Raw genomic sequence first — 24,350 nt, forward strand, 5'->3', positions numbered from 1 at the left:
GTTTCTGCTCAGGGTGATGTGAATGTTCTAAAGTTACACAGTAGTGCTGACTGCACAACTAACATACTAAAATCCATCAGTACATTTCGAAAGAGTGAATTTTGTGATATGTGAATTATATCTCAATTTTACTGTTATTTTTAAAAAGGATGCAGAATACACGAGTGCCAACGTTTAGAGAGGCAATGGGAAATGAGGAATTCTCAAATTCCTGGGGGTAGAGAACTAATTCCTGATCTATAGGATAAAATGTCATTCTTTAGGGAGGGCAAGAACCTGTTTTTCTTGCTAAATTCTACAATTGGACATTTTTGTCATACTTCCTGAAGTTTCACTCTGATAGGAGAGATTCTCCTTCACTTCTTGGGCTAAATTACTAGTGGAATATTCCTATGATGTTTTTGAATGATAGTTTGTTAGCTCCATTGTCCGTATTATTTCACCTTGGGTTTCAGAACGCTGTGAGAAACACTTATTAACACCAAAGATGTCATAATCACTCTCCTAAACTGCCTCAATGGTACTGTTCCAATACAAAGAACCACAGACACACTATACAGATTTCTAATTTATTATTAAATTACATAACAAAGCTTCTTCTATACAGTCAGAAAATGCACATTTAGATGAGAACAAAAATGAAGTACAAATACAATAAACCTGGTTCCAAGAAGCCATTTTAAAAGCAAAAAATTAAAAAGTGCATTTGGAATAGATTTTTTAAAATCTGTATTGGCATTTTTTTCATGAGGAAACATCTTCCATCATGGTAAAGTGTGATTGGAATTGATTTCTCTTCCTCTCTAAGAGCTAATAGGATAGGAATAGATGCAAATACTTTGATACCAAAGTGACACTTTGCAGTAGACACAAAGAAAATAAGATGCCTCAGGACATGGCTCAGCTGTCTCAGCTTCTCATCCAGTAACATCCTCAGAGTCACTGGTTCCTGATTTTCTTTTGCCCTATAAAACTTATGGGTATGCAGGTTCATAAAGGAGTAAGATTAGTTTATAAAGATCATGATGAAAAGCTGTATCTTTTTGGAGACCAGGCTAAACAACTCCTATCCCCAAAGAAGAATGGAATAGAGTCATTTAAATCCCCAGTAGAATCCATTTCCTCTTTACATTTGCCACAAAATTCAGTGTAACACTAGACATGGCCATTCACCCTCAATAGCTTCATATTGCAAGTTAGAAAATGCAGTCAGTTTCCAAGAAATCATATCTGGCTAGTGATCAAACATGAGGTATTAGAAAACCAAAAAGGCTAGTCCAGTTCTTTAAAGTTCTTTTCATCAGGTTGAGATCATTAACAATGAAACAGAAAAATTCATGGTGGGAATGCAAGTCCAAGGTGCTTTAGTTCCACAGAGGCCAAAAGTCATTGCATCAAAAGGCTCAGTAAGTACATTTTTCTATTCCGCATCCAACAGGAAAGAACTAGAGTCAGTATTATTTGGTTCCAGGTACCAAAAATGCCCTCATGCTGACTTCTCTCTCTCATTACCCATCTCCACTCTCAGGGTCATACTCCCATGGCTGATATGAGTGCTGGGCAGGATGTAAAAAGACATTCTCTAGAAAATTTTGGCAAGCAGGAGAAAGGAAGAATGGAGAAGAAAAGCCCTTTTCTAACCTTAGAAAAATATGGGTGAGCAATGCTGCCTGTTACAGGGACTCCCTCAGTATCGTTAATAGTGACAAGAATATAGAAATACCCAGGACAGATCAACTAAAGTACTTGAATATCTGGGCTTGAACTTGAGTAATAGATTCATTAACCATTTTAAACTAAAGTTACTGGCACACAGTAAAGCAAACTCTCAGAGGACTATACTTTTTGAAATCTCCTGCCCTTTTTGTTACCATGATTTCTCATTTCAAGTGAAATGGGAAGTTCTGAGTGATTTACACGGGTTATGTAAGACATGACTGAGAGAGAATAACTTCCTGTAACAGGCAACATTTGGGACCAGGAATAGAAAACTCCTTGCACCTGGCTCCAATAAGCAACTTATTGTTGGCCCCTGAGCCTAGTAACTGGTTTGTAACAACAGCAAAAGGTTGAGAAAAGTAAGCTGTTAAAAAAAAAGAAAAAAAAAAAAAAAGGCTAACTGGCATGAAACTGAAGAGCGCTCAAATCAGCCACCATGGGACCCAAAGGGAGCCTCTGCTTGTCGATGGCACACGCCTGTCCCTCCTCCAGGCTTCCTTCCACAAAGGAAGGAACCAGAGGAGAAGCGAGCCCTATGTGCGGCCCTGGGTCACCTCACTATGGGTTACACCATTGAGAGGTTAGTCAGACCTGTCTGACACCAACATCTACACCACACTTATTCAACTTCCTTAGAAGAACTTGTTTATTTTCATAAAGAAAATAATCAACATAATTCTATTACTTCATTTAAGCATGATCCCAATGGAAAGGCTTACCAGCTATCAAAAGCATTTGTTTGCTCAGCTGCAGCAAGCTAGATTAGCCCAGGTCCTAGTTTTACTCTCATGCCACCATCGGCTTTCATGAACACACCAAATAATCAGACCAGTAAAAAACACTGGTAGTATAATTAAATAAATAACTTTATTTATGATACTTCAGATTTTTATAAATGCTGACTATATAGCAACCAAAGTCCCACAAATTCTAGCTGAGGCACAACCACCGATCAAGACCCTTTGAAAAATCAAAGATAAACAAAGAGTCAGGGGAGAGAAGTTTTGTTCTCCCAGGAGACAATTTAATAAATGAATTTACTTCTCTGATCTTTCAAGGTTCACAGTGGGAAAACTTATATTTTCTTTTAAGGGCATCCCCAATCAGCTGATTGATTAATCAACCCATATTTAGAAAAATAAACCCCATAGTTAAAAAAAAAATATATCAATTGTTTTTCATACCCAGAACATAATGAAACTCTAATGCCAGAATGAAAAACCTCTCAGTTACTGTACCCAATCAGAGGTTAGTCTACTGATCAGCCTGTAATCAAGTTCATCTGAATGTCACCATCAACACACTGTGATGGAGTGAAGAACTACATGCTAATATCCTTTTATTTCCTGTGGCATGGTCTCAAACCAATACCATAAACACCACAGTGCATTCCAGAGGTGAAGAGGAGCCTTCTTTCTTGGTAAGAACAGCAGATGTTGGAAGTCTTCAACCTATTTGTCGGTAGTTCAGTTAGAAAAGTCGTAACATTTACAGAAACCGGGAAATGGTTAAACTTGAAAAGAATTCTGGTGGGTGGTTTAAGATTTTGTCACTGTCCAGGGTGGTAACAGAAGACAGATTCTGATAGTGCAGACAGAAACAGATTCTGGTATTTTCTCCTTCAGTAGTAAAGCCCCTCATTCTATGAATGTTTGGGAAAGCCTAACAGATTTGGAATGAATAGGTTTTCACAGAACACAGAATTCCTGGTACATAAGACAGGGGTTCTTAAACTTTTGCTCCTACATGTGGAACACTTACAAATGGAATCATCTGGATGGTGGCCCCTCACTCAGTGTCTTTTTACATGTGGCTTGTTGAAGAGATCACAAGGAAAATCAAGCATTTTCCTCACTTGGTTGTCAGTGTTAATCATGACATGAGGAGGACAAGTTAGGGGCATTGACTGGCTTTTTGTCGTGATAGAACTGGAATTTTGTTTTCTTGTAGTAATAGATATTACTCAATAGAAGAAATTAACAAAAAGTAAAAAACAATGACTGACCAAAAAAAAGCCTGTCATTCTTGATGGTTTTTCCAGGAATACAGTTAACCCGAGTGTGGGCATGATTAAAAAACAAGATAAAGTCTTTTTTGCAGTGTTTGTCTTCTGTTTCAGATAACCTCAACTGTGTTGAAGATGGCCTGTGAAAATCTCAAAGATTCTTTGAAAATTGCCATTTTCCTTGAACACCAAAAAAGTTGGGGACAAAGAGTAGAAATTTATAGCACAGATTATCAAGAAATGACTTGGGATTTCTCATCATGAGTGTAAAATAAAAGGAGAAAGCTATTTTTATTCACAACTCCATCTGGTGGCTGAAAGGAAAGCAGTCTTTGGATATAGAGAAACCTGGTTTTTTGAAGAGTCCAGTTTCATGACCTGGCTTGTCATCAGCCTTCAACACTATCATCGAAGCAGGGAAATTCTGTTTCTGATGGGTTTACTTACCTCTTGGGGAGACAAAACATCTTTTTTTTTTTAGAAACTAAAAACAGAGGGAAATGTGTGTTAGAAAAGATAGCACAGAAAACCTGTGACTTCCGCTCAACCTGACCATGTCAGAGTCCATCACTATCAGTCTTGAATGAATCCTGCCGGTCAGGCTGATTAGCAGGTCAGTCAACTTCTCCTTCCTATTTTTCTTCTTCTGGATCAGGGTGTGAAAGTGGTGGCTGTCAAGAGTCCCTGGAGATGTCCCATCAATGGAATGCATACAGCAGCAACAGGATGGTACAGACGCCAATAACACCACCCAGGATGAGGGAGTCTCGTCGCTTCCTAAGGTTGATTCGCTGGATGAGGCTGTTCACAGCAGGAAAACGATCTTTGGGAAATCTTTATTAAGGTCATATGTGGAAGAAGCCTCTTTAATGAAAAGTCACAGGAATCACAAAAAACAGAGACCAGTCGAGCCCAGAAAGACAAATGATGAGAAGAAGCAGAGGGGAAGAAAATCGCATTGCGGGAGCTGCGGCACACACCAATGCCTTGAGCTCAAAGGCCCAGGCAAATCTGAGTCCCTTGGTGCACTGCAGGACACGAGTAAGAATAACAAAAAGGAAAACATTGAGAGAGAGGAGGAGATAGCAGTGATGACTGCTGCCATGTACTGAGGGATTACTGTCCAGGTAGGAGCCAGTGTGGTCAGGAATGAAGGAACCCTGCAGGGCAGGGAGGCAGAGGTACAGCCAGCTACCACCACCACCATCCTGCATTTTCTTCTCTTCCTCTCTCTCTCTCTCTTAGATCCCTTTCCTGAGGAGACAGGGAAGTTCTTCCAGAAGGGTTTTGAGGAGTACATGATCTCCCCACAGGGTGATAAGCCCCCCTGGATCCAGACAATTGGTGGGAACAAACTCTAAGGGTCTATATAATCAAACATTTAGTTAACTATTTAAAAATTTTAAATTCACTTAGCAGGAATGGGCAGGAATAGGGTCAGAAGGTGGGTTAAACTGCTCTGACGGCCCTTTGTGGGGAACGCAACAAAAGGAAAGAGGAAACTTTCAGTTTCAGGAGTTTTACAGCAGTCACAACTGTATTTTGTTTGGTATTGTAAAGTATCTTCCTATCTTACTTGGTAGTATGTTGTAATCCAAGCACATGCCTGTGCATCCTATACTGTTTTGCATGTCCAGCAGTGGTTTCTGACTACAAAAACTTACATGGTGTCAGGTACAAATCTTATACAAAGCAGATGCTTAATCTTTTCTGGCTTGGTACAAGAAGGGTCAACACTGCCCTTAGAAGAAATAAGAAAACTTTTGACAAGAGGAAGGAAACCCTGTCTGTAGTGAACACATTTCTACCTAGTTTATCTTTTAGGGGAATCTCGCTGCTCCTTCTCTAGTTCAGTTCATGTAACTGGGTGGGGCTGATGTTGTCCTCTGCTGTCAGGTGTACATACCCACTCAGGGCTGGCAAGAGGGAAGAGTCCCTCCGCTTGGCCAGTGGCTGGGTTAGGCAGTGACTCAAGTGAGGGCAACAACAGTCCTCTTTCAACATGTGCCAGAGTTGTTAGAAATTCCATAAGTTTTGATCTGGCAGGAGGTGACCCCGTTAGCCATCTCTTGTCAGCACGAGGAGAAAATGTGCCTGAGAATAAGGCCATCACGTAAGTAAGCAGAAATGAGAGATGGACACTCATTATCAGAGAAATGCAAATCAAAACCACAATGAGGTACCATTACACGCCAGTCAGGATGGCTGCTATCCAAAAGTCTACAAGCAATAAATGCTGGAGAGGGTGTGGAGAAAAGGGAACCCTCTTACACTGTTGGTGGGAATGCAAACTAGTACAGCCACTATGGAAAACAGTGTGGAGATTTCTTAAAAAACTGGAAATAGAACTGCCATATGACCCAGCAATCCCACTTCTGGGCATACACAATGAGGAATCCAGATCTGAAAGAGACACGTGCACCCCAATGTTCATCGCAGCACTGTTTATGATAGCCAGGACATGGAAGCAACCTAGATGCCCATCAGCAGATGAATGGATAAGGAAGCTGCGGTACATATACACCATGGAATATTACTCAGCTGTTAAAAAGAATTCATTTGAATCAGTTCTAATGAGATGGATGAAACTGGAGCCCATTATACAGAGTGAAGTAAGCCAGAAAGATAAAGAACATTACAGTATACTAACACATATATACGGAATTTAGAAAGATGGTAACGATGGCCCTATATGCAGGGCAGAAGAAGAGACGCAGAAGTACAGAACAGACTTTTGAACTCTGTGGGAGAAGGTGAGGGTGGGATGTTTCGAAAGAACAGCATGTATATTATCTGTGGTAAAACAGATCACCAGCTCAGGGGGGAGGCATGAGTCAAGTGCTCGGGCCTGGTGGACTGGGAAGACCCAGAGGAATCGGGTGGAGAGGGAGGTGGGATGGGGGACCGGGATGGGGAATACATGTAACTCTATGGCTGATTCATATCAAAGTCTTATTAATATTAAAAAAAAAAAAAAAAGAAATGAGAGATGGAGGGGGGGAACAGAGAGCAGAACGGCAGGTTCTTGATAATAAAATCTGAGCCTCTGCATCCCAGCCATCCATTAAGCCAAATTCTACCCCTGAATTTTACAGACATATGAACAATTCCTTTTCCTCGCTAGGTCAGTGTAAATTAGGTTTCTATTATTATCTTTCTATGGAGTTCTAACTAATTAAACCCATTTTATTTGGTTTTTTTAAAACATATTTTTGGAAATGATTCTAATTTATGGTACTGATAAAATGAGATAATGTATATCAGAGTACTCTACTAACTGCAAAGCCCTATATAAAACAGAAATGATTTTAGATGTATGGTTTTATACTTAGGGTGACAAAGCAAGAACAAAATTCACCAAAAACTGGAAAATATCAATACACTTCAGGATATTCTTTTCCTTAGGCAAATAAGGGATCAAACTAAAAGTGACCTCAAATTATCTAGGATCAGAAGATACTCAACTTTTGAAATTATAGGTCCTTTCCCTATTAAGTAATCGGGAAAGGAAACTTTTTTCTCTAAAAGGCTTGACTCCTCACAGGAAACGGAATGTTTTTGGTCTCTGCAGTTTCCCTGCTGGATTTCTCAGAATATGAGTAGTACTAATTTAAACTGGGAATCTGAAGAACTAAAAAAGGCAGAGGTCACAACAAACAAGCAGCAAATCTATACTAGAGTTCAGCTTGTGCAAAAAGAAAATACAGTGATTAGCGCTTACATGTGTGGCTGTCTACTTCCCTCCCTTTCTAAACATACGCCACTGACTTATTCTCCAAAATGAAAAAAGAAAGAAAAAGCACAAAATTTATGACCTCTGTGTAAAAACAGCATGCACTGTAGAGTTCTAACACGGATTCAAGAGCTTTTAAGATGCAAAATAATTTTGTGAATAATTTGGAAATTATATTTATCATTTTTTTTTCTAGATCTACTAGTATGAAACTTCTGGTATGCTATCTTTAAGAAATGGCACTAAACAGTATGAACTTTCACAAAGTACAAGTGCAGGGCATATTCATAATCAGAATTACAGATGACTTCTACTGTCACTGACGATGGCAATCTGCCCAAGGGAGGGAGAGAGTGGTGAAGCACATGGAGATTCCCCCCCAAAACACAGATTTCAAACTGTCAAAAAGGATACTGGCCAAAGTGTTCATTTTACTCTGAATAGATTTCAACATTCCTCTTTGTGAAGTCATATTTTCTTTTGTTGCCATAGCAATGCTGCAAGGGAGAAAAAGAGAAGCTCATCAATTGATGTTTAAGACGATCATGCATGGATTCATCGTACTCTTAAAAATGAACAGAAAACCAAGGTGAATGACACCAGCTTTGAAAAGCACCTGGAAAGGAACATGAAAAAAAAAATCATTTCCCAAGTCATCTTCCCATTGTTCTTTTTCTGAATGATCACTTTATCCCCAATGCTATTTTCTGATATTTTTTTTTGGACGAGGCAGTGGACCATTTCCTGTGTTTTGTTTTGCTTTTTTTTTTTAATTCAAAGTAACAAATGAAATAAGACAACTGACAAATCAACACATTACAAAAGCTTCTTTTTTTTTTAAATTTTTTCCCATTTATTTTCATTAGTTGGAGGCTAATTACTTTACAATATTGTAGTGGTTTTAGCCATACATTGACTTGAATCAGCCATGGATTTACATGTGTTCCCCATCCCGCTCCCCTCTCCTGCCTTCCTCCCCATCCCATCCCTCTGGGTCTTCCCAGAGCACCAGCCCTGAGCACTTGTCTCATGCATCCAACCTGGGCTGGTGATCTGTTTCACCCTTGATAGTATACTTGTTTCAATGCTATTCTTTCAGAACATCCCACCCTCGCCTTCTCCCACAGAGTCCAAAAGTCTGTTCTGTACATCTGTGTCTCTTTTTCTGTTTTGCATATAGGGTTACCACTACCATCTTTTTAAATTCCATATATATGTATTAGTATACTGTACTGGTCTTTATCCTTCTGGCCTACTTCACTCTTTATAATGGGCTCCAGTTTCATCCATCTCATTAGAACTGATTGAGTAATATTCCATGGTGTATATGCACCACAGCTTCCTTATCCATTCGTCTGCTGATGGGCATCTAGGTTGCTTCCATGTCCTGGCTATTATAAACAGTGCTGCAATGAACACTGGGGTGCACGTGTCTCTTTCCTCGGTGTGTATGCCCAGGAGTGGGAGTGGGATTGCTGGATCATATGGCAGCCCTATTTCCAGTTTTTTAAGGAATCTCCACACTGTTCTCCATAGTGGCGGTACTAGTTTGCATTCCCACCAACAGTGTAAGAGGGTTCCCTTTTCTCCACACCCTCTCCAGCATTTATTGCTTGTAGACTTTTGGATAGCAGCCATTCTGACTGGCGTGTAATGGTACCTCATTATGGTTTTGATTTGCATTTCTCTGATAATGAGTGATGTTGAGCATCTTTTCATGTGTTTGTTAGTCATCTGTATGCCTTCTTGGGAGAAATGTCTGTTTAGTTCTTTGGCCCATTTTTTGATTGGGCCATTTATTTTTCTGGAATTGAGCTTCAGGAGTTGCTTGTATATTTTTGAGATTAGTCCTTTGTCTGTTGCTTCGTTTGCTATTATTTTCTCCCATTCTGAAGGCTGTCTTTTCACCTTGCTTATAGTTTCCTTTGTTGTGCAAAGGCTTTTAAGTTTCATTAGGTCCCATTTGTCTATTTTTGCTTTATTTCCAATATTCTGGGAGGTGGGTCATAGAGGATCCTGCTGTGATTTATGTCGGAGAGTGTTTTGCCTATGTCCTCCTCTAGGAGTTTTATAGTTTCTGGTCTTACATTTAGATCTTTAATCCATTTTGAGTTTATTTTTGTGTATGGTGTTAGAAAGTGTTCTAGTTTCATTCTTTTACAAGTGGCTGACCAGTTTTCCCAGCACCACTTGTTAAAGAGGTTGTCTTATTTCCATTCCTTGCCTCCTTTGTCAAAGTTAAGGTGTCCATAGGTATGCGGATTTATCTCTGGGCTTTTTATTTTGTTCCGTTGATCTATATTTCTGTCTTTGTGCCAGTACCATACTGTCCTGATGACTGTGGCTTTGTAGTAGAGCCTGAAGTCAGGCAGGTTGATTCCTCCAGTTCCATTCTTCTTTCTCAAGACTGCTTTGGCTATTCAAGGTTTTTTGTATTTCCATACAAATTGTGAAATTATTTGTTCTAGTTCTGTGAAGAATACCATTGGTAGCTTGATAGGGGGTTGCATTCAATCTATAGATTGCTTTGGGTAGTATACTCATTTTCACAATATTGATTCTTCCAATCCATGAACACGGTATATTTCTCCATCTATTTGTGTCCTCTTTGATTTCTTTCATCAGTGTTCTATAGTTTTCTATGTATAGGTCTTTTGTTTCTTTAGGTAGATATACTCCTAAGTATTTTATTTTTTTTGTTGCAATGGTGAATGATATTGTTTCCTTAATTTCTCTGTTTTCTCATTGTTAGTGTATCGGAATGCAAGGGATTTCTGCGTGTTAATTTTATATCCTGCAACTTTACTATATTCGTTGATTAGCTCCAGTAATTTTCTTGTAGAGTCTTCAGGGTTTTCTATGTAGAAGATCATGTCATCTGCAAACAGTTAAGAGTTTCACTTCTTTTCCTATCTGGATTCCTTTAATTTCTTCTTCTGCTCTGATTGCTGTGGCCAAAACGTCCCAAAACTATGTTGAATAGTAGTCGTGAGAGTGGGCACCCTTGTCTTGTTCCTGATTTTAGGGGAAATGCTTTCAATTTTTCACCATTGAGGATAATGTTTGCTGTGGGTTTGTCATATATAGCTTTTAATATGTTGAGGTATGTTCCTTCTATTCCTGCTTTCTGGAGAATTTTTATCATAAATGGATGCTGAATTTTGTCAAAGGCTTCTTCTGCATCTATTGAGATAATAATATGGTTTTTATCTTTCAATTTGTTAATGTGGTGTATTACACTGATTGATTTGAGGATATTAAAGAATCCTTGCATTCCTGGGATACAGCCCACTTGGTCATGACGTATGATCTTTTTAATATGTTGTTGGACTCTGTTTGCTAGAATTTTGTTAAGGATTTTTGCATCTATGTTCATCAGTGATACTGGCCTGTAGTTTTCTTTTTTTGTGGCATCTTTGTCTGGTTTTGGAATTAGGGTGATGGTGGCCTCATAGAATGAGTTTGGAAGTTTACCTTCTTCTGCAATTTTCTGGAAGAGTTTGAGTAGGATGGGTGTTAGCTCTTCTTTAAATTTTTGGTAGAATTCAGCTGTGAAGCCATCTGGTCCTGGGCTTTTGTTTGCTGGAAGATTTCTGATTACAGTTTCAATTTCCACGCTTGCGATGGGTCTGTTAAGATCTTCTATTTCTTCCTGGTTCAGTTTTGGAAAGTTATACTTTTCTAAGAATTTGTCCATTTCTTCCAAGTTGTCCATTTTATTGGCATAGAGCTGCTGGTAGTAGTCTCTTATGATCCTTTGTATTTCAGTGTTGTCTGTTGTGATCTCTCCATTTTCATTTCTAATTTTGTTGATTTGGTTCTTCTCCCTTTGTTTCTTAATGAGTCTTGCTAATGGTTTATCAATTTTGTTTATCTTATCAAAAAACCAGCTTTTAGCTTTGTTGACTTTTGCTATGGTCTCTTTTGTTTCTTTTGCATTTATTTCTGCCCTAATTTTTAAGATATCTTTCCTTCTACTAGGGTTCTTCATTTCTTCCTTCTCTAGTTGCTTTAGGTGTAGAGTTAGGTTATTTATTTTACTTTTTTCTTGTTTCTTGAGGTAAGCCTGTAATGCTATGGACCTTCCCCTTAGCACTGCTTTTACAGTGTCCCATAGGTTTTAGGTTGTTGTGTTTTCATTTTCATTCGTTTCTATGCATATTTTGATTTCTTTTTTGATTTCTTCTATGATTTGTTGGTTATTCAGAAGCGTGTTATTTAGCCTCCATATGTTTGAATTTTTAATAGTTTTTTTCCTGTAATTGAGATCTAATCTTACTGCATTGTGGTCAGAAAAGATGACTGGAATGATTTCAATTTGTTTGAATTTACCAAGGCTAGATTTATGGCCCAGGATGTGATGTATTCTGGAGAAGGTTCCGTGTGCACTTGAGAAAAAGGTGAAATTGATTGTTTTGGGGTGAAATGTCCTATAGTTATCAATTAGGTCTAGCTGGTCCATTGTGTTATTTAAAGTTTGTGTTTCCTTGTTAATTTTGTTTAGTTGATCTATCCATAGGTGTGAGTGGGGTATTAAAGTTTCCCACTATTATTGTGCTACTGTTAATTTCCCCTTTCATACTCGTTAGCATTTGCCTTACATATTGCAGTGCTCCTATGTTGGGTGCATATATATTTAAAATTGTTATATCTTCTTCTTGGATTGATCCTTTGATCATTATGTAGTGTCCTTCTTTGTCTCTTTTCAGAGCCTTTATTTTAAAGTCTATTTTATCTGATATGAGTATTGCGACTCCTGCTTTCTTTTGGTCTCCGTTTGCATGAAATATTTTTTTCCAGCCCTTCACTTTCAGTCTGTATGTGTCCCTTGTTTTGAGGTGGGTCTCTCGCAGGCAGCATATTTGGGGTCTTGTTTTGTAGCCATTCAGCTCATCTTTGTCTTTTGGTTGGGGCATTCAACCCATTTACATTTAAGGTAATTATTGATAGGTATGGTCCCGTTGCCATTACAAAAGCTTCTTAAAATGGTTTTAGAAGGGGTCAACTACCAAAATATCCTTAATCAGGAAAAACTCTTTGAGAGGGAAGTAGGGAATTACAATTATAAAAATAGAATCAAAAGTGTAACATATCACAAAATATTTATATACAACCAGCCCTTAATTTATGAAAAGATTATATTCCAAAATTCTATTTGAGAACCAACTAGACAGCATATTAAAAAGCAGAGATATCACTTTGCCGACAACGGTCCATACAGTCAAAGCTACGGTTTTCCAGTAGCCATGTATGGATTTGAGAGATGGACCATAAAGAAGGCTAAGTGCCAAAGAACTGATGTTTTCAAAATGTGCTGGAGAAGACTCTTAAAAGTCTTTTGGACTACAAGAACATCCAACCAGTTAATCCTAAAGGAAATCAACCCTGAATATTAACTGGAAGGACAAATGAAACTCCAATACTTTGTCCACCTGATGTGAGATGCCAACTCACTGGAAAAGACCCCAATGCTAGGAAAGATTGAAGGCAAAAGGAGAAGAGGGTGACAGAGGATGAGATGGTTGGATGGCACCACTGACGCAATGGACATCAATTTGGGCAAACTCCAGGAGATAATGAGGGACAGGGAGGCCTGGCATGCTGCAGTCCATGGGGTCACGAAGAGTCAGACATGACTTAGCAACTGAACAACAACAGTAACTATACTTCAAAAAAATATAAATTGAAAGATAAAAGGAACCAGGAAAAAAGGATGTTGTTGTTCCACCATTCAGTAACTGGCTACAGTAGGGCAGCTCCCTAGATCATCACATATTTCCACCACCCAATTCTTATCCTTGGTCAAGAATAGGAACCCCACTTGCAGTATCTATAACTAGTATTCTACAAGCAACCCCCTTTCCCTTTTGAGGGGTTAACACTTACCATATGACCCTCTTACAACTTACTGTTTTAAGTCATGGACAAGTTAGGTGATGGCACAAACTAACGTGCTATGATTAGTATCATTCCACTCTTTCTAAATGCATGACTATACATGTGTCTGCCTTTTTAAATGAATATATTAATATTTTAAAAATCATTTTACATAGATACGAAGAGCTACATAGAGAAAAATATGGAAACACACCAAATTATTAACTAATGTAGTGGCTGTATTTTAGGTGAATTCTTTTTCTTCCCTGCTTTATTTAGGTATATTTGACAAATATAAATTGCACACATTTTTAAAAAGAAGGATCAAGAAGAAGGAGGGAATGATAAATATAAGAAAATTTCTCAGATATAAAGATAAGTTTTCAGATTGTAAAAGCCCACCAAATAGACTAAAAATGATGCATGTCAACCTCATCATGGTGAGATTAAACACAAACAAAAACATAGGGGAAAAGGGATGATCCTAAAAGATTCCAGAGGAAAAAAGCATATCTTACGGAAAGTGAAAGTTGCTCAGTCGTGTCTGACTCCTGGTGAACCCATGGACTTATACTGTCCGTGGAATTTTCCAGGCCAGAATACTGGAGTGGGTAGCCTTTCCCTTCTCCAGGGGATCTTCCCAACCCAGGGATCGAGCCCAGGTCTCCCGCATTACAGGTGGATTCTTTACCAGCTGAGCCACAAGGGAAGCCCATCATTTACGAAGGACATAAAATTTTATTTGGGATTAGACTTAAAGAGCAGTACTGGAAACAATGCCTTAAAAAATGTGAAAATTATTTTCAACCTACAATTCTGATTTTTAGCTAAACAATGAATCAATAATATGGGTAGAACAGGGACTTCCCTGGGCCCGGTGGATGGGAATCTGCCTGCCAATGCAGGAGACAGGGGTTTGATCCCTAGTCCAGGATGATTCCACACGTGGAGCAACTAAGCTCATGCGTCACAACCACTGAGCCCGCACTCTAGGGCCTGCTGGCTGCCAACTACTGAGCCTGTGTGCCTAGGGGCTGTGCTCTGCAACAAGAGAAGCTACCACAATGAGAAGCCCGTGCACTGCAATGAAGAGTAGCCTTCGTCCACCACAACTAGAGAAAGCCCATGAACAGCAGCAAAGACCTAGTGCAGTCAAAAATAAAATAAATAAAATTGAGAAAAAAAAAAAAGAATATGGGTAGAATAAAAACTTTTTTGAGATGTGTAAAGTCCAAAACATTTACTTCTTATTCTTTCTGAGGAAGCTACTAAAGAACATGGTCCAACATAATGAGGGGATAAACTAAGAAAGTAGAAGACAGTAAATCCTAGAAATAAGTGATTCCATTTAAGGAGGTCACTGTAGGATAATGGTAAAAAGATATCCCAGGACCCAGACAGTGAATGCACCAGGTCTAAAGCACAGCCAGTCAAGCTTCGAGCAGAAAGAGGCAGGCAATGTCAATTTTATAACACACTAAATTTTATTTTTTTAATTAATTGATTTTAATTGGAGGATAATCACTTTACAATATAGTGATGGTTTTTGCCATACATCAATGTGAATTGGCCACAGGCATATATGTGCCCCCCCAATCCTGAAGCTCTCTCTGCACCCTATCCCTCTGGGTTGTCCCAAAGCACCGGCCTTGGGTGCCCTGCTCCATGCATTGAATTTGCACTGTCATCTATTTCACATATGGTAATGTACATGTTTCAATGCTATTCTCTCAAATTATCCCACCCTCGCCTTCCCATTGAATTTTAGATCCAAGAAGATCATAAGAAGAGTGAAACTAACAACATCATTTGTATCACTAGTTCTTATTCCTAATTTTTCAGGTTAAGTGTCTATCTATGATAGAATATGATACATTTAAAATGTAGTTGTTTTATAGTAAATTTACTTTACCAGGTATTTAAAAATAGGTACTATAGCCTTGAAAAAAGCAACAATTCAAACCTGGGCTGAGCAACAATCTTTGAATCATATATTCCTCTGTTTTCTTAAACTGGGACTATCACTATCTCCTATGCACTCTGACTCAGAAGTAGAGAAAATTAAAAAATAATTCCCGCAAAGCACTTTGTATTCCTTAGAGAACAGATATTATCATCAAACATTATGTTATTATCTTGTTGAATATGCATGATTTCCAGTACCACACAAAGTATATCTAGATATCCTTTCCTATCTCATTCCATCATCTGGAGTCAACTGGAGTGAAATCTAGGCTGTTGTTATTTCAAGGGTCAAATATATGCAGGAACAAAACAAATTCCAAATAATAATGCTTTTAAAATGATAAATCATTGATGATTACTGGAACTTCAACATTCTCACCTATCCTGTGAACTAAACTCAGACATTTTTTTTTTTTTTTTTTTTTAACAATTGCTATTTAGTTGTCCAGTTGTATCCAACTCTTTTGCGACCCCATGGATTGTAGCCCACCAGGCTCCTCTGTCCATGGGATTTTCCTGGCAAGAATACTGGAGTGGGTTGCCATTTCCTTCTCCAGGGGATCTTCTAGACTCAAGGATCCAGCCCACATCTCCTGCTTGGCAGGTGGATTCTTTACCAATGAGACACCTGGGAAGCCATTTTTTCAACAATAGATAATACTAATTATACATTTAAAGCTTAAGAATAAACTTATAAATATTAGGTCTTTTCAACAAATTGATGCCAGTTTATATTCAGTTGTGTACAATGTTTTTAAAATGTAGCTCCAAAAGGAAAAGGAAAACTTTACAGCTAGAATTATGGGGAAACTTGAAAAGAATCCCTGATAAAATGTGACCCAACTTCATGCACTGATGAAGGCAAATGAGCCACAAGGGAGATATTTCAGTCAACAATTAAGCAATTTTGTGAAAACTGTGGAGAGGTGGAAGACTCAGTGCATGAACTTCAAACAAAATTCCAAGATATGATAAATTCATCTTATTATAAAATTATAATTTATGATTTTCAATTATAGGAACATACTATAATCCACTGAATAGAATAAGAATCCATGAGCTCATTTCAACATAAAAATTTCATGATATGAACACTGAAACTGAAATATTTAGAGGTAAAGAGGCATCATGCCTGGAACTTATTTACAAGTAGTTCAGAAAAAAAACAGTGAAAAAGTAAATGTGGCAAAATGATAACATTTGTGGAATCTAAGGTAAAAGGTATGTGTAAACTCTTAGTACCACTGGAACTTTCCTGAAACCTGAAATATCAAAATAAACAGTTAAAAATTATTAATAATAGAGCTGCCATTTAAATTAACTTAGTAGCAGCCAGGGGATCTTCTCGACTCAAGGGTTTTACTTATATTATCTTTTTACTTATATTATCTTTAATCTTCACAACAATCTTTTAGGGTAGGTATTATGAATTCTGTATTTTTAAACACATAAGAACATGAAGATTCCAAGAAACTTGTTCAAGAACAGAGATCTAATTAAGTAACACAGTCAGGTTTCAAACCAAATCATACTCCCAAGCTCATCCTCTTTCAATAAGGCAGAAAATGTAGTAGTGGTTTAGACAGAGCTCCTGCTCTAGAGGTATTGACTCAAGTTTGAGGATCTGAATCCTCAATACTATTTGTTAGTAATGTGATTAGGGGCAAATTACTTACTTTAACTTCTCTTTTGTATTGAAGATAGTATCTAGTGATCAGTGCCTATCTCATGAGTTACTGAGGAGATTAAACAACATATAGCATGTGCAACCCTTGAACACAATGCATGTTAAGTTGCTTCAGCTGGGTCCAACTCTTTGCGACTCTATGGACTACAGCCCTCCAGGCTCCTCTGTCCATGGGATTCTCCAGCAAGAAAACTGGAGTGGGCTGCCATGCCCTCCTCCAGGGGATTTTCCCAACCCAGGGATCGAACCCATGTCTCTTACGTCTCCTGCACTGGCAGGCAGGGTCTTCACCATCTGGGAAGCCCTGAACACAATACCAAAGTCTATGATAAGAATACAAATGTTTGTTGTTTCTATGTATTTCATGCTACCTTTCCTGAAAAAGTGCTTTAGACAGTGCTTAATTTTGAAGAGTTGAGACCATTACCAGTTAACTTTTTTTTTTTTACTGTCTTAAAATAGGTATTTAAAAATTTATCAAACCTAGAGAATTAAGCAGTTAAAATGAACAAACAAGTTTCCCTTACCTTAAACAAGAAGTTACTTCAATATTATTACAGATAAGACTAATTACTGCAGACTTTCTATAGCTGCTATGACAGAAACCAAGTCTACATAAATGTTACACATAAGATACTTAACAAATCACATGTTCAAAACTGTTTTCCATTAAAAAGTGAGAATAAAAAAAGACAGAGGCTGAAAATATTGAGAATGAATTCACTAGGTAAAAATCCCTAATGCCAATAGCTCCAAAACAAATGTTTTAGGCTTCAAGTATCTTACAAGGGGAAGTCATAGTAAAAATACATTACCAAGTAATAAAATTCCCATCTTTAAGGAAGATTAACTGACTTTAATTCTAGTTATAGGATTAACTTCATCTGTTCATTAATATGTATACAAACAAAAAAACCCCATTTTTCCTACCTTATTGTCTCTTCTATTAGACGATCTGAGCTGCAAATAAAAAGAAAATTCAAATTCTGGAATTATTAAAACCACATTTAAAACTTGCACTTAATTTTTCTACATTTTACAGATAGATTATTTTTGCAGTCATTTATGTGAAAACACCCAGACTTTTGAAATCAGCTAGAGAAAATTCTGGACTCTGAAATTAGTTAATCCACATATATTGTTTTCATCTTAATTTGTAGGCTTAAATCTATTTCTTCCACAGAGATACTTAATGAGAGCACAAAAAAATAAAACTACTTCTTTAATCTAGATAGCTCCAAGTTGTCACCACTGTCTATCCAAAACTTCAGAATTACAGCCAAATTGTTGAGACAGGATAGGCAATATAGTTTCAATGCCTATAAGCAGTGATTATCTACATCTTAAAATTTCTTCCTTTTTTGAAAAACAAAATCAAATCTCAGCTTGGCACACTTTAGAATTCAAGAATCTGAATAAAGATACCAATGCACCATTGATCGGTAAAACATTTCTACTTATGCATCAAATACTGGAAAGAAAGACTCCTCCAAAAAATCCATTTTAGGGAGGAATGCACAGGTAGCTAAGCTTGGTAAAAGGGCAGCTTTATAGCGGAAAGAAAAACAAACTCCCAGACATATGTATCCATTTGGCATAAAGACAGCATAATCTAGTAAAAACAATTTAAAATTACTCTCCTTTGGGGATACGTAATATATAATCAAGTGGAATCATCCTTCGTAAACAAATACTTCATAACAGCCCAGAGGTATTCCAAAGAGGCACCTATTGTCTATGATTAAGCAATAAGTTTCTGTTTCTTTCAAGAAACCAATTTAAACTAGCTGAGAACAATGAGCTAAATTTCGTCATCAATAACTGTACCAAGGAATCACTAAAGCCACACTTAGATATTAATTCTGTTTAAAAAGGAATTCACTTCCCTCAATACACAAACTGCAAATGATACAAATTTCAAGCACATATTTTAAAGCAGTTTAACAAAATGTAAGAATATGGCAAAACCATTTAGGTTAATAACTAATAAGAATCTTTTAAAAGAGGAGGTGAATAAAAGAATAAACAAGTAAATGAGTAAGCAAGCAAGAAAACAAACAAGCAAGTATGTAATAAATAAAACTTAAAAACTGATCCCTTTGTAAACTGTAAAAAAAAATCTGATGAAGTTGTCACCAACCAATGAGATAATTTACAGCAAGCACTGCAGTGATTTCAGTATTCCACCTACTTATAGTTAACCAGAGGGACCCTATGCCTTATTTACTTTTATATAAATATCTTCTAAGATATCTGAACAATACTATTAAGCTATAGTAGGACATAAAAAGCTAAGTACTAACAGAGTTTTATATTACAGATAACATTTGGAAAATACAGAAAAAACAAAGATGAACGTAGAAATCATTTGTAACCACTCTTCCATTAACACAGAAAGTGAAGAAGAACTAAAGAGCCTCTTGATGAAAGTGAAAGAGAGTGAAAAGTTGGCTTAAAACTCAACATTCAGAAAACTAAGATCATGGCATCTGGTCCCATCACTTCATGGCAAATAGATGGGGAAACAGTGGAAACAGTGGCTGACTATTTTTCTGGGCTCCAAAATCACTGCAGATGGTGACTGCAGCCATGAAATCAAAAGACCCTTACTCCTTGGAAGGAAAGTTATGACCAACCAGGATAGCATGTTAAAAAGCAGAGACATTACTTTGTCAACAAAGGTCCGTCTAGTCAAGGCTATGGTTTTTCCAGTGGTCATGTGTGGATGTGAGAGTTGGACTGTGAAGAAAGCTGAGCGCCGAAGAATTGATACTTTTGAACTATGGTGTTGGAGAAGACTCTTGAGAGTCCCTTGGACTGCAAGGAGATCCAACCAGTCCATCCTACAGGAGATCGGTCCTGGGTGTTCAATGGAGGGACTGATGTTGAAGCTGAAACTCCAGTACTTTGGCCACTTGATGCAAAGAGCTGACTCATTTGAAAAGACCCTGATGCTGGGAAAGATTGAGGGCAGGAGGAGAAGGGGACGACAGAGGATGAGATGGTTGGATGGCATCACTGACTCAATGGACATGGGTGTGGGTGGACTTCGGCAGTTGGTGATGGACAGGGAGGCCTGGCGTGCTGTGGTTCATGGGGTCACAAAGAGTTGGACACGACTGAGTGACCAAACTGAACTGAACTGAACTGAAGTTACCTAGAGACAGAGTTAAGCACCTGACAGAATTCTTCCCAGTTCAGTCAAGGGGAGAAAAAAGAGAAAAATAAAAGCTGAATTATTAGCAATGAAATCAGAAAGTTACATTTTCTATTTAAACAAAAAATCAGTAGACTTTTTAGAACAGTTTTAAGTTTGCAGAAATATTCAGCAAAAAGTAACAGTCCATATACCCATCCTCCCACACCTACTATTAACATCTTATATTATTACTGTGGTACACTTGTTATAACTGATGAACCAATATCGATACATTATTAACTAAAGTTCACAGTTTACATTAGGGTTTACTCTTTGCAGTTGTACAGGTCTATGGGTTTTACAAGCGTATAATGTCATGTCATGTATCCACCATTACAGTATGATATAGAATAGTTTCACTGCCCCAAATATCTCCTGTGCTCCAATTCCTCCTATTTTTTCTTCCTCTTCCCACTCTGAACCCATGACAACAGTTGATCATGCCTTTGTTATGTAACTGGAATTATATAATATGACGTATACAAAAAAGAAGACTGACTTCTTTTATGTATTTTAGGTTCCTCTGTATCTTTTGGGGCTTGAGCCTATTTCTTATATCACTGAATAACAGTCCATCGAATGTATGTACTTAATAGGTTGTTTATCCATTTACTTTTTGAAAGACATCTTGGTTGCTTCCAACTTTTGGCAATTAGAAGTAAAGCAGCTATGAACATTCATGGGCAGGTTTTTACTTAGATGTATTTTCAATTTGTTTAGGGCTGTGACTGCGGGATGGTATGGTAAAACTATTTAGCTTTTTAAGAAAAACTGCCAAACTGGCTTCCAAAGTGGCTGTTTTTTATGATTTCAAGTTTTTTTTTTTATGATTTATGATTACAAGTGGCTTTATATTTCCCACCAGTAATAAGAATTCCTATTGCTCCATTTGGTGGTGTCAATGTTTTTGATTTTAGTCATTCTAACAGGTATATGGTAGTATCCAGTAGTTTTAGTTTGCAATTCCCTAATGACATACAATGCTGAGCAGTTTTCACATGGTTCTTTGCCAGCTGCTTATCATCTCAGATGAGATACCTGTTTGGATCTTTTGCCCACTTTTAAATTTCAGTATTCTTGCCTTGAGAACCCCATGAACAGTATGAAAAGGCAAAAAGATAGGACACTGAAAGATGAACTCCCCTGGTTGGTAGGTGCCCAATATGCTACTGGAGATCAGTGGAGAGATAATTCCAGGAAGAAGGAAGAGATGGACCCAAAGCAAAACCACCACCTAGTTGTGGATGTGACTGGTGATGGAAGTAAAGCCCAACGCTGTAAAGAGCATAGAACCTGGACTGTTAGGAACCTGGAATGTTAGGTCCACGAATCAAGGCAAATTGGAAGTGGCCAAACAGAAAGAGTGAACATCGAAATTTTAGGAATCAGCACACTAATATGGACTGGAATGGGTGAATTTAACTCAGATGACCATTATATCTACTACTGTGGGCAAGAATCCCTTAGAAGAAATGGAGTAGCCATCATAGTCAACAAGAGAGTCCGAAATGCAGTACTTGGATGCAATCTCAAAAACAACAGAATGATCTCTGTTTGTTTCCAAGGCAAACCATTCAATACCGCAGTAATCCAAGTCTATGCCCCGCCCAGTACTGCTGAAGAGCTGAGGTTGTAGGTCTATGAAGACCTACAAGACCTTCTAGAACTAATACCACAAAAAGATGTCCTTTTCATTATAGGGAACTGGAATGCAAAAGTAGGAAGTCAAGACACATGGAGTAACAGGCAAATTTGGCCTTGGAGTACAGAATGAAGCAGGGCAAAGGCTAATAGAGTTTTGCCAAGAGAATGCACTGGTCATAGCAAACACCCTCTTCCAACAACACAAGAGAACACTCTACACATGGACATCACCAGACGGTCAATATCAAAATCAGACTGATTATATTCTTTGCAGCCAAAGATGGAGCAGCTCTATACAGTCAGCAAAAACAAGACAGGGAGCTGACTGTGGCTCAGATCATGAACTCCTTATTGCCAAATTTAGACTTAAATTGAAAAAAGTACGGAAAACCACCAGATCATTCAGGTATGAGCTAAACCAAAACCCTTACAGTGGAAGTGACAAATAGATTCAAGGGATTAGATCTGATAGAGTGCCTGATGAACTATGGATGGTGGTTCGTGCCATTGTACACGAGGCAGTGATCAAGACCAACCCCAAAAAAAGAAATGCAAAAAGGCAAAATGGTTGTCTGAGGAGGCCTTATAAATAGCTCTGAAAAGAAGAGAAACAAAAGGCAAAGGCAAAGGAGAAAAGGAAAGATATACCCGCTTGAATGCAGAGATCCAAAGAATAGCAAGGAGAGAAAAGAAAGCCTTCCTCAGCAATCAATGCAAAGAAATAGAGGAAAACAATAGAATGGGAAAGACTAGAGATCTCTTCAATAAAATCAAAGACACCAAAAGAACATTTCATGCAAAGATGAACACAATAAAGTAAAGAAATGGTATGGACCTAACAGAAGCAGAAGATATTAAGAAGAGGTGGCAAGAATACACAGAAGAACTATACCAAAAAGATCTTCAAGACCCAGATAATCACGATGGTGTGGTCACTCACCTAGAGCCAGACATACTGGAATGCAAAGTCAAGTGGGCCTTAGGAAGCATCACTACGAACAGAGCTAGTGGATGTGATGGAATTCCAGTTGAGCTATTTCAAATCCTAAAAGACGATGCTGTGAAAGTGCTGCATGCACTCAATATGCCAGCAAATTTGGAAAACTGAGCAGTGGCCACAGGACTGGAAAAGGTCAGTTTTCATTCCAATCCCAAAGAAAGGCAATGCCAAAGAATTCTCAAACCACCACACAATTGCACTCATCTCACACACTAGCAAAGTAATACTCAGAATTCTCCAAGCCAGGCTTCAACAGCACGTGAACTGTGAATTTCCAAATGTTCAAGCTGGATTTAGAAAAGGCAGAGGAACTAGAGATCAAATTGCCAACATCCGCTGGGTCACTGAAAAAGCAACAGAGTTCCAGAAAACATCTACTTCTGCTTTACTGACTATGCCAAAGCCTTTGATTATGCGGATCACAACAAACTGTGGAAAATTCTTCAAGAGATGGGAATACCAGACCACATAACTTGCCTCTTGAGAAATCTGTATGCAGGTCAAGAAGCAACAGTTACAACTGGACATGGAACAACAGACTGGTTCCAAATTGGGAAAGGAGTACATCAAAGCTGTATATTGTCACCCTGCTTATTTAACTTATATGCAGAGGACATCATGAGAAATGCTGGGCTGGATGAAGCACGAGCTGGCATCAAGACTGCCGGGAGAAATATCAATAACCTCAGATTACAGCACCACCCTTATGGCAGAAAGCAAAAAGGAACTAAAGAGCCTCTTAATGAAAGTGAAAGAGAAGAGTAAAAAAGTTGGCTTAAAACTCAACATTCAGGAAACTAAGCTCATGGCATGCGATCCCATCACTTCACGGCAAATATATGGGGAAACAGTTCAGTTAAGTCACTCAGTCATGTCCAACTCTTTGTGACCCCATGAGCTGTAGCATGCCAGGCCTCCCCGTCCATCACCAACTCCCAGAGTCCACCCACACCCACGTCCATTGAGTCAGTGATGCCATCCAACCATCTTATCCTCTGTCGTTCCCTTCTCCTCCTGCCCTCAATCTCTCCCAGCATCAGGGTCTTTTCAAATGAGTCAGCTCTTCGCATCAGGGGGCCAAAGTATTGGAGTTTCAGCTTCAACATCAGACCTTCCAATGAACACCCAGGACTGATCTCCTTTAGGATGGACTGGTTGGATCTCCTTGCAGTCCAAGGGACTCTCAAGAGTCTTCTCCAACACCACAGTTCAAAAGCATCAATTCTTCGGTGCTCAGCTTTCTTTATAGTCCAACTCTCACGTCATGACTACTGGAAGAACCATAGCCTTGACTAGACGGACCTTTGTTGACAAAGTAATGTCTCTGCTTTTTAACATGCTATCCTGGTTGGTCATAACTTTCCTTCCAAGGAGTAAGGGTCTTTTAATTTCATGGCTGCAATCACCATCTGCAGTGATTTTGGAGCCCCCAAATATAAAGTCTCTCTGTTTCCACTGTTTCCCCATCTATCTGCCATGAAGTGATGGGACTGGATGCCATGATCTTAGTTTTCTGAATGT

At 38.3% G+C, this 24,350-nt stretch overlaps 1 protein-coding gene across 3 annotated transcripts in view; it reads right to left on the reverse strand.

Annotated features, from left to right (window-relative positions):
• Positions 1-555: 555 nt before the first annotated feature.
• GOSR1 (golgi SNAP receptor complex member 1) overlaps positions 556-24,350 on the reverse strand; it is a 45,261-nt gene continuing 21,466 nt past the window's right edge. For 2 of the 3 annotated variants that reach the window (XM_065908821.1, XM_065908820.1), the window contains exons 7-9: positions 17,917-17,946; positions 7,872-7,954; positions 556-4,547 (exon numbers count right to left, since the gene is read on the reverse strand). In XM_065908821.1, the coding sequence (XP_065764893.1) occupies positions 4,423-4,547; positions 7,872-7,954; positions 17,917-17,946 (238 nt within the window). In that variant the 3' untranslated portion in view covers positions 556-4,422. Of the gene's footprint in view, positions 4,548-7,871; positions 7,955-14,786; positions 16,562-17,916; positions 17,947-24,350 lie in introns of those variants that run through there. The other variant, XM_065908823.1, reaches the window with a different exon arrangement.

The sequence above is a fragment of the Muntiacus reevesi genome, chromosome 18, assembly GCF_963930625.1.
Source record: "Muntiacus reevesi chromosome 18, mMunRee1.1, whole genome shotgun sequence".
NCBI classification, from domain to species: domain Eukaryota; kingdom Metazoa; phylum Chordata; class Mammalia; order Artiodactyla; family Cervidae; genus Muntiacus; species Muntiacus reevesi.